Source organism: Cavia porcellus, unplaced genomic scaffold (assembly GCF_034190915.1).
Source record: "Cavia porcellus strain 051 isolate PalLab524CR breed Dunkin Hartley unplaced genomic scaffold, mCavPor4.1 scaffold_31, whole genome shotgun sequence".
Taxonomy (NCBI): Eukaryota; Metazoa; Chordata; class Mammalia; order Rodentia; family Caviidae; genus Cavia; species Cavia porcellus.
This window is the reverse complement of record NW_026947514.1, coordinates 26581573-26595552: the sequence shown is the minus strand read 5'-3', so window position 1 is coordinate 26595552 and position 13980 is coordinate 26581573. Positions and strand designations below refer to the sequence as shown.

Sequence of the window (13980 nt, the reverse complement as noted above, 5' to 3'; positions counted from 1 at the left end):
CTATTAGCACTCCTGTCCCATACAGTTTTAGAAACATTAGCCAGAGCAGTTAGACAAAAGAAAAGCAATGGATAGGAAAGAAAGAAGTTCAATTAACATTATGTGCTACTCTATATAGAACACCCCCCAAAACCCAAAATTTAATAACCAAATTTGACAGTTTAGGCAGGATACAAAGTCAGCACCTTCACTGGAAGAAAGATAGTCTACGGGCTGGGGATTTAGCTCAGAGGCTTAAGCGCCTGCCTGGCAAGCTTGAGGTCATGAGTTTGATCCCCAGTACAACAAAAAAGAAAAAAAGAAAGATAGTCTTTTTAATAAATGGTGCTGGGAGAACTGGCTTTCTACATGCTGGAAATTGAACCTAGTTCAATTGTCTCCCCCTGTGCACTAAACTGAAATCAAAATGGATCACAAATCTACTGTTAAAACAGAAACACTTAATTTGCTGGAAGATAGACGAGGTACAACTCTAGAATACACAGGTGAAGGCAAAGACTTTACAAAGAAAACCTGACCACACAGGAAATACTACAAAGAATCAACAATTGGAATCACATCAAAATGAAAAGCTGCACAGCAAAGAAACCACAAACAGTGAAGAGGCCACTCCAGAATGGGAAAAAAATTTACTAGCTACTTTTCAGACAAAGGACTAACATGTAGAATATATGAAGAATTAAAAAAATTCAGACCCTCAAATTTGAAGACTCAATCCAAAAATGGGTATTTGAAATGAATATATGAAAAAATGTTCAACATCACTGGCCATTCAAGAAATGCAAATCAAAAAAACAGCCAGCTTCTGTGTTCAGAAAAGAATGGCTGTCATCAAGAAATCAACCAATAACAAATGCTGGCGAGGCTATGGAGAAAAGGAACCCTTCTCCACTGTTGGTAGGAGTGTGCATGATGCAACCACTGTGGAGGTCAGTATGGGATTCCCAAAAAACTAGAGTAGAGGTTCCACTTGAGTCAGCTGTTCTCCTTCTAGATAACTTTTTAAAGTCTTATTTGCATACCCTGCTTCATAGCACCACAATTTATAATTGCGGAATCTTGGAAACAGCCCATATGCCCATCAACAGATGAATGGATAAGGGAAATGTGGTGTTTATATACAGTGGAGTGCTACTGTGTCATAAGGGCACATTTGAATTATCTGTAGGGAGATAGATGCACCTTGAGATCGTAAGCTTAAGTGAAAAATTGGACACACAAGTTTAAATATCCTATTGTTTCTTTTGTGTGAGAAACCCAAAGGGTGACCAAGGTGCTGAGTGGAGGATGGATACTGGGAAGTGGGAAGAACATGTTCAGATGGGAAGGGGAACGAGGGAGTGGGTAGGAGAGAGGGAAGGGAGGGAAAAGAAGAAGGGAAGGAAGAAAATAGAAGCAAAGGTTGTGCAAATTGGGAGGGGAAGAAGGGTGGAAGGGAGGGGACCGGGATGGGAAAAAAAATTGAGATGTTTTATGTACAAATTCCCTATGATGAATGTGATCACTGTGTATGACAAATACGAACTAAGAAAAATAATAAAGTTAAAAATAATAGAGTTTTTGAAAAAGAAAATGAGAAATTTAGAAGAATAAAGGAATGAAAAAAGAGCCAGGCTCATGCCCATAATTGCAGCACTAGGGAGGCTGAGGCAGAGGATTTCAGGAGTTTGAGGCCAGTCTGAACTACATAGACTACCTATCAAAAAAAAAAAAAAAAAAAAAAAAACAGCAAGAAACAAAAGAAAGATACCCTTGTCCCACCTGCCATTAGTGAAAAACCAAGAGATGAATCCAAAGTGGATGAAGAACATTTATTTTTCTCTGTATTTTTGAATGAGTGGTTTCTTCCTAGGATCTGTAGTTTGGAATCCAGGAAGCTACAGCTTTCTCTGCCTGGCTTCATGGCCTGTGGTTTGTGAGATGTCTCCTGTTCCAGAGGCTCTCTGTCTCTTTACCTTGGGCTGTGGCGACAGTCTAAGCCACAGCGTGTCCCCTCGCTCAGTAGATGGGGAAGCAGTCAGACCTCTGATCTGTGCTGGATGCAAGCAGCCTGCTTTACTTAATGCCAGCACTTTTGGACCCAGCCAGTCTGAGAGACAAGCGCACCAGGCCTGACTTCTCACCTTGGGGGCGGAGACAGGTTCCCCTCCCCAGGGGCTGGCTCAGATTCCACACTGCTTCATTCTTGTCTTTGCATTGTGCTCACATTTCTCCCACTTCTCTGTACCTTCTAATCTTCCTTCCCGTTCCTTCCTCATTCCTGGAAATGTACTTTCTCCTTGCCAAGTTGGCATTTTCCAGTATCTGGTTTTCCTTCTGTCCAGAACGCTTTGGCTTTGGAACTTGTCTATTGGTATACTAATGTTTTTCATTACTTAAATACTCCATATCTTTTATTTTTTTTATTTTTGGTACAGGGATCGAACTCGCAACCTCGTGCTTGCCAGGCAGGCTCTTATGCTGCTGAGCTAAATCCCCGGCCCCTCATATTTTTTTATACTATTAGAGAGTTGTGATTCAATTAAAATAAGACATGCAGCTTTCCTAAAATGTTTCATAGTGACTTGTGGTAGTGCATAGGTACAGACTTTGTTGATGAAGCTTTATGAAGCTGGAATTTCTTTCATACATTCAGTGTTTTGAGACAAGATCTTGCTCTGTAGTTCAGGTTTGACTTGAACTCATTCTGCAGTCCAGCTGTCTTCAAACTTACAGTGAAACAAGCCTCCACACCTACTTATGGTGTATTTAGGTTTGTGGTCTTTTCCTTCTTCCTTTCTTTCTTTCTTTTTGTTTTTTTAAAGACAAGGTCTCATTATGTAGTTCCAACTGGCCTTGAACTCACTATGTAGGCTAGGCTGGCCTCAAACTTGCAGTGATCCTCCTGTCTCATCCTCCTGAATGCTGGGATTTTATGTGTGTGCTGCCATGCCCAGCTTACTTTGTTTTTATAACCTAAAATTTTGAGTATATTTATTAAAGGTTAGAATCAAAACAGTCTTTTTTGCTTATTTATATTCAAAATTTGCTTTAGAATAGATTTTATTCTTATAAGTCTCTTTTATTTATAACTCAGTATTTAAAAGCCCATTTGGAAAAAAGATTACAGACCTAAATATGAAACATAAACTAAAATTTGTAGAGAGAAAAAAATCTTTATGATCCTGGGTTAGATAAAAAATTTTTTGCTGTACAAACATAATGCATAAAAGAAAAAAATGATAAACTAGACTTCATCAAAATTAGGAGTGTGTGTTATCTGAAAGACACTGTTAAAGAAAATCAGTAGGATTTGGTGGTGTGGCCTGAGAGCCTAGCAGTCTGGGAGGCTGAGGCAGGAGGATCACAAATTGAAGCCCCGCCTGGGCAATTTAGTGACTCAGTGAGACCCTGTTTCAAAATAGAAGATTAAGAAAAGGGCTGAAAATGTACTTCAGCATGAAGGACTAGTTCAATTTCTAGTACCAAGAAAAGAAAATTGTGAAATAGAGAAAATACTTGCAAAACACATATACAATAAGGAATATGTATCCAGCGCTTATCATGAGCTCACAATACTGAATAACAAGAAAATAAACCAATTTTTCAAAGTGAGCGAAAGATTTAGGTACTTCATGTAAGATATACTTATGGCAAATAAAGACATGAAAAGATGCCCAGCATTATTAGTCATTAGTGGAATGCAAATTAGAAACACATGAAGTGCTAATATATAACTATGAGGATGGTTAAAAAAGAACAGACCAGGGCTGGGGATTTAGCTCAGCGGCATAAGTGCCTGCCTTGCAAGCAGGCAGTCATGAGTTCGATCCCCGGTACCGATAAAAAGGAAAAAGAAAAAAAGAACAGACCCCCCCAGTGCTGCGTAGGATGCAGTGCAAGTAGAATAGTAAATGTTACTGGTGGTGATGTAAAATATGATACTGTGAAATCTGTATTGAGCCTTAAATCTCTGGTTCTTACTGTATAGCTCCTAAAATCCATGAAATCTTTAAGGTAGTGACTTTTTGTATGCTGGTGAAGCCAGTGGTGACCTGGCCCTTTGCCAGCTTGCAGACGGGACCTGTGTAAGGAACAGACCGAGCACCATTAGAGGGTGGACTTGTAGCTGCCTCTCAGCCTCCTGGAGGGAGAAAGGGGCTGGAGGTTCTGTTGATCTCTAGTGAGTGACCAGTAATTTAATCCATCACGCCTGCCTAAGGGAGCTTTGATTCCACCCCTAAGGGATGGGGTTTGGAGAGCTTCCAGGAAGCTCCCCACCTGGAGTGTCCTGGAGGGTGGTATGCTGGAAGAGGGCATGGAAGCTCTGAGCTCTTCTTTCATGCCTTGCCTTATGCACCCCTGTTTGTATCCTTGGTAATAAATCCGGAAATGCAGCAGGTTCTGTGGCCCACTGAAGCACATCAGTTGAACCCAAGGAGACAATCTTTGGTACCCTGCCTAATGAGTGCTGGTCAGTCAGAAGCACAGATAAAACAACCTGGGCCTTATAAGTGGCACCTGAAGGAAGGAGCAGGCTTAGGGACGGAGACGATGAGATACGATGGTATCTTCAGGTAGGCGGTATCAGAATCGAGCTGAATCAGAGAACAACCAGCTGGCTTGTGTTGTGGTATTTCCTCTATCTCTGAGAATGGTAGGAGGCACTGAGCTTGTTTTTCCGATATTCTCAGAATAACCATTTGGCAATGTCTTCTGAAGTTAAACATGTTGTTATATGGTGACTGTAAAATGTGTCCTTTAATTCTTTGACACTGCCTTCAAAACTTTGAGCTAAATTTTTCTGTTCTTGAGTGTCCACTGGGCTTAGTAATTTACCTCCAGAGTAAGTGGAAAGTGGCAGAAATAATGGTGTCACTCTGAGACTAGGTCACAGCAGACTTCACGGCTTCTTTCTTGCTTCCTTTCTTGGATCTCTGGATCTGCAGTTATGTACTGGTTGTTAGCTCCTGGAGGCTCTCAGCCCTGTGGAAGGGCTCACATGGAGGGGAACGAGGCCCATCTGGGAAGCGGGTCCTCTGTCCCCAGTCAGCACTGGCCATGGTCTTGACTGAAATCTCATGACAGACTCTGAGCTTACAACTACCCAGCTCTGTCATCCCTCCTTCCCAGCCCTCAGAAACTGTGTGGGGTTACAAATGTGTTTTGTAATTTCAAGTCTTAGATTTTAGGACTACTTATTATACTGTGATAGATAAATAATATAATTTACTTAACAACCTAGTAGTCCCACTCCTAGAAAAATCAAAATGTTTGCCTAAAAAACAAATAATTTGCCTAAATAATGTATATGACTGTTTGTAGCAATTTAATCCATAATCTCTCCAAATTAGAGACAACACAAATGTCCTTCAGCCCATGAAGACACAAATTGGCACATTCATGCTGTCAGTCATTACTGATCCAAAAAAGGAGAAAATACTGTTATATGCAACAAGAAGAATAAATCCCAAGGGTATTGTACCCAGTGAAATAAGTCCATTTTGAAAGGACAGAGGACCCTGTCTCAAAAATAAAAGGAGGTGAAGGGCACGTAGCAGTGGGAAGGCCTTGGCTTCAACTCCCAGTACTGAAAAGGAAGCAGCAGCAACAAAACAAAGATAAATGCCAGATGATTCTATTTTTTGTTTTTCTGAAAAAGTCAAAAGTGTAGGGACTGAAAAGAGATGACTGTTTCCCTGGGGTCTGGCAGTGAATGTAGGGGTTAAATACAAGGAAACTTGAGGCACTTTTGGAGTATCAGAATTGTACGTGTTGATTATAGTGGTCAGTGCCTAGTTGTATGTATTTTTCCAAATTCAGAATGGTACACCAAAAGGGGAAACTTCATTGTACTTATATCTTGTTTTTATTTATTTATCTTATTTTATGTTTGTTTGTTTGTTTGTTTATTTGTTTGTTTATTTTTGCAGCATGGTCTCCCAATATAGTTCTGGCCGACCTCAAACTCACTATGCATCCGGGCATGGTAGTGCACACTTGTAATCCCAGCACTTGGGAGGCTGAAGCAGGAGAATCACTGCAGGTTCGAGTCCAGTCTGGACTACATAGTGAACTCAAAACCAGACTGAACTACATAGTAAGACCCCATCTGAAAAAAAAAAAAAAAAATTAAACACAACAAACTCACCATGTAGTCCAGGCTTCCCATGAACTTTGCCTACATGTGGTGTAGGCATCAGTGATTCTCCTGCCATCAGTGATTCTCCTGCCTCACCCTTTCGCATGCTAGGATTATAGGTGTGCATATCTCCTGATTCTCCTTTGCCATCAGTGATTCTCCTGCCTCACCCTTTCGCATGCTAGGATTATAGGTGTGCATCACCAGACCTGAGTAAGTCTGGCCAGAAACTTTCATTTCATGGAAGTGGTTGGTACCTTTGTGTTAAGGAAGTGAAAGATTTGGGCTGTCAGGACTTGAGTCGGTGCTCCAGAATGGTGAACTATGAGCTCCTCAGTGTGACAGCCCAGGAAAACCCCCGAGTCAGATTTTGCTGAAATAGAAATACTTTTCTGGTTTTTAGGTCTTACGAACTAACCCGGAAGGACCGGCTGTACAAAAACATCATTCGAATGCAGCATACACATGGATTCAAGGCTTTTCACATCCTCCCTCAGACCTTCCTTCTGCCAGCTGAGTACGCGGAATTCTGTAGTAAGTGCTTAGTGGAGAGTACCTACCCTCTGCACCTGAGCTGAGGCACAATTACTGGGCAGAGTCACGGCAAAGGCTGCTGTACATTATCAACCATTTCAGGCTTTTCAAATCTTAGAGGAATTGTGAATCTTTAGTAAAACAGTTATGGAGCTAAACCTCTGATTATGTACTTGTACATTCATTGTTAGTAAGGTGACAGTGCCGTCTGTGTAAGGAGACATCAGCATCATACAGATGAGCCCTGGCTTGTGTAGTTTGCTCGAATGTCTCGTCTGTAAGAGTCAGTGCCTACATAAGGGCACTTCACACTTCTGCACGTAGCTACGCATGCTTATTTTCTGATGTTCGTTTTCTCCTTTTCATTTGCGAAACAGTTCATGATTTATATTCTTTGGGGTAAATGTATTCTATTTCTTTAAGTCTTTTTGATGTTAGGCTTTGGAGATACCAGCTAGGGAAACCCTCTCTCCTTTGAATTTAGACCAATAAAAATACATATATATATATATATATATATATATATGAGAGTTAAAGCAGGATCTAAATGTCAGCTGTATAGCTGGTAAAGTGATACAGGAAGATGTGGTCTGGATTCAGATCTAAAATGGGTGTATTTCTTTTGCCTCATCATAAACTTACCTTCCCAGGCCCTCCCTGAGGAGCTAAGGTATGTGACACCTCCGCCTCAGTGCCACCGCTGCATCTAAACTTGGTAGTCCCAGAGACTCAAGTACAGGGAAGGTACCTATGCCCAAAATATTTGCAAGAGCCATCAGGCAAGAGAAACAAAGAGGCTATGATTAGTAAAGGAAGAAATTGGTTATTATTATTTGTAGATGTTATGCCTCTCTGCGTGGAAGACTCAAAACATTCTGCTTAAAAGACACCGAGAATCACCAGATTCAGTAGCATAAACATATGAAAATCAGTAGCATTACTGTACACCAATAACAAGCTCATTGAGAAAGAAATTATAAAAGCAAAACCTTTCATAATGGCATCTAGAAAAATGAACTACTTAGGAATTAACCTAATCAAGGAACTGAAAGACTTCTACAAGGAAAACTAAGTAATTTGAAAATGGAGATCAGAGAAAACATCAGAAGATGGAAAGACATGCCCTGATCTTGGATAGAAGGAATCAGTATTGTCAAATCTGTATACTTCCTGTTAGGACTTTTATCTTGTTAGAAACCAATATTGTCAAAATGTGTATACTTCCTGTTAGGACTTGTACTCATAGGTAGAGCTTTTGGAGCTAGCTGCATCTAGATATGTGTGGTTCTACGTTAGTCCACTGATTAGAATAGTTCTGGATGTGGCTTTACTGGATGTGGATTTACTGAGGACAGAAACCCCACCCTAGGTATGGGTGGCACCACCCAAAAGCCTATGTGGGATAAAAAAGAGAAAGCAGATGCTCTGGTGCTTAGTTGCCTCCTGCCTGCTTTGCCATGGACTGTTTCTCCTCTGTGATGCCCCTCTGCCATGCCACCCTCCCTTGGAGACAGCTGACTAAGGACTGAAGCCTCTACAAAGCACAAGCTGAAATAAATCTTCCCTTGTTTAACTTTGGGTGTCAGGTATTTTGTCTCAGCAAAGAGAAGAGTAACTAAGACACTTCCAAAACTGATACACAGATTTGATGCAATCCTCAATCAAAATATCAATAGTATTCCATACAGAACTAGAGAAAACAGTTCTAAAATTCATATGGAATGAGAAGAGATCCAGAATAGTAAAAGCAATCCTGGGCAACAACAGCAAAGCAGACGCATCACAATCCTGGACTTCAAGTTATATTACAAAGCTACAGTGATTAAAAAAAAAAAAGCATGGTATTGGCACAAAAACAGCCATGTGAGTCAATGGAATAGAGGATACAGAAACAACTCTAGCTACATTTAGCTGTCTGATCCTTGGCAAAGGGGCGAAAAATTATATTGGAGAAGAGATAGCATCTTTAACAAATGGTATTGGGAAAACTGGCTGTCCACATGCCTAAGATTGAATCTAGGCCCATATCTTGCATCATATAATAAACTGAAATCAAAATACATCAAAGATCAAAATGTTAAATAATCTGTTGAAGGTAGAATAATATGTAGAGCTCTTGAAGATGGAGACATAGGCAGGGATTTTCTAAACAGAACCCCAGTGATACAAAGAAATAACACCAAGAATCAACAAGTTGCATTATATATGATTGAAGCCAAGAAAACAATCAACAGAGTGAAGAGACAGCCTACAGACTGGGAAAGAAATTTTTGACAGCTAATCTTGGGCAGAGGTCTAGTATCTAGGGTATATAAAGAACTAAAAAAAAAAAAAAAATCAGATCTCTCTAAGAATAGGAAGAAAAATGGGCATCTGGATGAACAGACACTTTGCGGAAGATGTACACATGGCTAATAAATAAGTGAAAAAATGTTCAGCATCTCTGGTCATTAGGGAAATAGAAATTAAAACGACACTGAAATTCCACCTTACTTTAGAGAGAATGGCCATCATTAGGAAATCAAATAACAAAGGCTGGGAAGGCCAGGAGGGAAAAGGAACCCTTTCTGCATTGTTAGTGGGAATGTAAACTTGGTACAACCTCTATGGAAATCAGTATGGTGATTTCTCAAATAAGTAAAACTAGGAATTCCATGTGATCTAGACATTCCTCTTCCGAGTATCTTCCTAAAAGGGTTAAAGGCATCTTGTGACAGACACGTGCATACCCATGTTTAAAGTAGCATTGCTTGGGGCCTGGGATATAGCTCAGTGGCATAAGTGCCTGCCCGGCAAGCACAAAGCTGAGTTCAACTCCCAGTATCAATAAGGTAGCACAGGCTGTTGACAGCTAAATCTTAGAAGCAGCTTATGTGCTTATCTTAAGATAATAATAATGCTTCAGCTAACATGCAGAAATATAAAAAGTTCCAGACCTGAATTCCTTTGTTGAATCCTTAAGGAGTAACGTTCTGCGAGAGTCTGCCGGGGTCTCGGTGGGTGGGAGGCCCCTTTCTCCTCCCGCTGTTGTCCCTCTTCTGCCTGCAGTGAAGTGCAGAGAGCAGTGGCAGGGGATGGGTTGCTCATCAGGTGATGAGCTAGAGTAAGAGTTCCTCTGTCAGCTCTCGCCTGACCTGGTTCTCCATGGAACTGCTTGTTCAGCCTCTTATTTAAACTCTTATGACTTCCACTTTTCAAAAAAAAAAAAAAAAAGATCTCAAAAGATAAATAGGATGAATCGCATTTTGCCATAACCCAAGCCACCACATGTAGGCAAAGTGAAATTTCTTGGTCCCCAGTTCAAACCACTCACTGCTGTTGCCACCCGATGACATAGCAGGGACTTACTGTGGAAGGGGATGGGCAGGGAAGATGAGCTGGTCAAGAGGAATCCTCTTGGGTGCAGTCTTTCCGGGCTGTGTTCATGCTATGCCACTTGTCCAGGGCCTAGGAAAGAGTCCAGCATCGTTGGATGTGTTGCTGAGTTTACATATTAGAGCTCTCTGCTAAGGAGACATTCCTTTTCCTTGTAAAATCTGTTTCAAGTTCCCCTCCTTTCCTTTCACATCCATCAAGTGTGTGCAAGCCCAAAGACTCTTGTGTTCTGGATCCTGCAGCACTTAGTGAGTACAGGAATTCGGAGATTGTTGAGAAGGAAAGGGATACAGCTGGACTGGTGTTTAGGAAAATAACTGACGCAGGCTGGGCATGGTGGTGCTTCCCTGTGATCCCAGCACTCAGGAGGCTGAGGCAGGAGGATGGACATGAGTTTGAGGCCATCATAGACTATGTAGTGGGTTTAAGACCAGCCTGAATTACAGAGCAAGATCTTGTCTCAAAAAGTAAGAAAAAAGAAAAAAAATTGAAATGAATTTAAAAAAGTAAAGAAAGGTGGTGGTTGCTTTGAAAGGCAGTGACATGGGTAAGTGTGGATGGACAGAACACTGCCGTGGGAATGCACAGGTGTGAGTGCACAGAGTGAGAGGACTTCTTAGCCAGGTGGGCAGCCGAGGGTGAGAATGAAAGGAGCCTCCAAACACTGAGTCTGAGAAGCCAGGGCTCGGTAAGTGTTTTGTTTTTGTTTTCTGTTTTGGCCGGGTTTTCTCTGTGTTGCCCAGGCTGACCTTATTCCTAGACTCAAATGCCTTAGCCTCGCAAGTAGTTGGAACTATAGGCATGTGCCACCGCACTCTGTCCTGGTCATGAAGCCTTTACTCAGGAAACATAACCAGGAACACAAGGAGGAGAAGCCATGACAGGGGAGAGAGGAGTGTGAAGTTTGGACATGGTACAGCGTTGAGGCCTCCAGGGCAAGCATGTAGTGATATATATATATATATATAATTTTTTTTCATGTAATGATATTTTGCAGGCACTTGTAAAGCAGCTTTGTGTTTGGCTAGAGATACAGACTGGAGGCTGCAGATGGAAGTGATTGCTAAGGGAGAGAAAAAGAGAGCAGAAGCCTCACAGAGAACAAGGCTGAGAGAGGGACAAGGAGCAGTGGGGGAGGTCTTGGGAGGCAGGGTGTTGAGAATGAGGTGGGCGTGTCTTCCCTTAGAAGAATGCACAGTGCTGATCCGGATACAGCTTTAGATGGAGTGGCACACAGGTTAGGTTTATGTGTGGAGTTCCAGCCTCGTAGGTAAGGAAGGAAATCAGGTCAACCCGTGTGGAGAGTCAGAAGCCGAGGTATAGATTTGGACAAGTGAAAGGGACAGAAAGGGATTGCAATTGGCATAGCCGCCGAAGGGGCTTTGAAGAGAACTGATGAGGACTGGACTGGAGGCTTGCTCAGGACACGAGGGAACCAGCCAAAGTGGCCTCATGTGCTGTCAATGTGAACACTTAAGAATGAGTAGTAGAACAGAAGGTCTGTGGGCCTGAATAAGGAGCTGTGGCCAGTGCTAGCACTTCTGCCAGGTGGACAGCTTTCTAAGCAGAAAGAAGGAAACAACAAAGAGGAGGTGAGTGGTGGTGATGGCTCCCAGGAACCTAGACGGTCCTGTGCTGCTTTTGCCAACTCCCACCCTCTAGTCATTGGAGATGGTGCGGGGTGCAGCCAGGCCTTCCACGTGTCTGAAAACAGCGGTTCATGTCTGGGCTGGATCTCTGTGTAGTGGATTTAAGATTATTTTCTGGTTAGGACAGAAAGCTCAAGCTCCTGAGACCACTTTGGCTGGTGTCCCTGGCAGCTCTGAGCAGTGCTTATACCCAATCTTCTAGACTGGGGGAGGGCCACCAATGTAGAAGGGAAAACTTGTTCCAGAATTGTGTTCCGTGGCCACCTGTAGTTACAAGAGCAGCTGAGGAGTGATTCTGAGATATGAACAAAATTTTGATGTTGGCCAGTTGATTGCAAATACCTGGAAACTTCTCCAATAGTAATTGTAGAATTATAAGAAATCTTTGCAAATCCAATGAAGCCCTTCATTTTAATGATTAGACTAAGTTAAGCAAATTGCCTGTGGGGTCATATGCTTGAAAAGCAAGCATCAGGACTCACACTTCCTTCCTTCCTACTTGGGGTTAGTGTTCTTCCTGTGAGACCAAGCATGTTGCCTGTCAGACCGGAAGGCACTTGAAAGCATTAAAGGACCGCCTAGAACATCTTTAGCTAGGCAGACTCCTGGGCTGCTGCCCTGCACTCACCTCTGGTTTTGCTTGCTTTACCACCATAATTTTTAGCACCTGTGAAAGAAACTGATCTTTGTTCTGAAGTGTCACAAATTAATGTGCAAAGAACAAGTCTTTAATATTTAGAATTTCAAGAACATGGCAACAGCAGAATTATGAGCTGCTGCCTTTTTTTTTTTTTTTTGAGACAAGCTCAGCCTTCTGAATGCAAGGAATACAGTGTCCACCACCACACCCAGCTTTTAAGACATTTTTTGGGGGGGGTGTTTACCAGGAATCAAACTCAGGACCTCACTCTTGCTAGGCAGGTGTTGCGCAGCTGAGCTAAATGCCTGGCCCTTTTAAGACATTTTTATAGCATCTTATAACTCTGTCTGTATAATTACTTTTTATCTGTCTTTTCTGCTAGTCTAATCTTCATGAAGGCAAAGCCTGTCTTTTTCATTACTATTCATCCTATACCTAGAAAACCAATTAATGCAGGTTAGACCCAACTATTTAGGGACCAGGGGTAACTGGCTGAGTGGCCCAGCACCTGCCTGGCACATGAAAGGTCCTGAGTTCGTTTTTTTTTTTTTTTTTTCCATTTTAGTACTGGGAATCAAACTCATGACCTTGCCAGGCAGGGACTACCACTCAGCTATATTCCCAAGGTCCTGATACCAAAAAAAAAAAAAAAAAAAAAATCTATTGAATTAGTGAAGGAAGCTTAGCAATCTTTAAAATTTTTGTTGTATCTTAAAATGTCAAAATATTAAAAAAAATACAGAAGAAGGGGGGGGTGAAAAAAATAAAAAAATACATATATTTAGTGACCTTAATTATGGAGATTTAATTTTTTATCATATGTACCTATAAAATTGTCATTGGTAGCAGAACTTTAAAATTATATGTTATAGTTTTTGAAAGGCAGTATCTTCCCATGATATAGAAACACAGAGAACAATAAGCACTGAAAAGCTTGCTTCCTCCTCATAGCCGCTCATTTTTCCTCTTTGGATCCAGTCCTGTTGCTGGTTTTGTGCCTGCCCTTCTAGACATAGTCTTGGCATTTGCTAGCTAAAAGTGTAGGTGTGTATGTGAACAGAGGAGAACATGACAATACCCATTGCCTATCCGTTTGTTCACTTAGCAGGCTGTCATGGAGATCGGTCTGTGTAGTAGTAGTTAATTAATATTCCGTGGTCTAGATCAGGTGTCTGCAGATTAACATCCCTTGGGTCAGATCAGTCCTGGGTCTTTTTGGGAACCCCATGAACTAAGAATGATTTTTACATTTTTAAATGATGGGGAAAAAATGAAATGAATAAAATTTTGTGAAAAGTGGGAATGATAAGAAATTCAGCATCCTTAAATAAAGTGTCATAGAAATACAGCTTTGGCTTACCACTGTGTATTGTCGAGCTGTGGTGGCAGGGTTGAACACTTCCAATGGAGCTTGCATCCCTGAGATCCTAAAATATTTATAGTCTGGCTTTTCCAAAAGCAATTTGCTGACCCCTTGTGTGGATGCAGTGTAATGTATTTAATTAAGGCTGCACTGCATAGTCTGGTGCCTACCACATGTCTCCCATGTGTGACTAGAACCAGAGGATAGAGTTCTAGAAGCAGAACTACTTGTAGAGCTTTATTGTGGCACATTACATTTTTTTTTCTAATGCTGTTAAGTTGCAGCAAGGGAAAAGGCA

General features: G+C 41.5%; 1 protein-coding gene across 10 annotated transcripts in view; it reads left to right on the top strand.

Annotated features, from left to right (window-relative positions):
* Nucleotides 1-13980, top strand: part of Ttll5 (tubulin tyrosine ligase like 5) — a 273386-nt gene that overhangs the window by 28669 nt on the left and 230737 nt on the right. For all 10 annotated transcript variants that reach the window (XR_010044946.1, XM_063241307.1, XM_013155221.3 and 7 more), the window contains exon 6: nucleotides 6525-6655. Coding sequence is in view for 9 of the 10 variants with exons in the window: in XM_063241307.1 (XP_063097377.1) it covers nucleotides 6525-6655 (131 nt within the window). In the remaining variant the exon portion in view is untranslated. The remainder of the gene's footprint in view (nucleotides 1-6524; nucleotides 6656-13980) is intronic.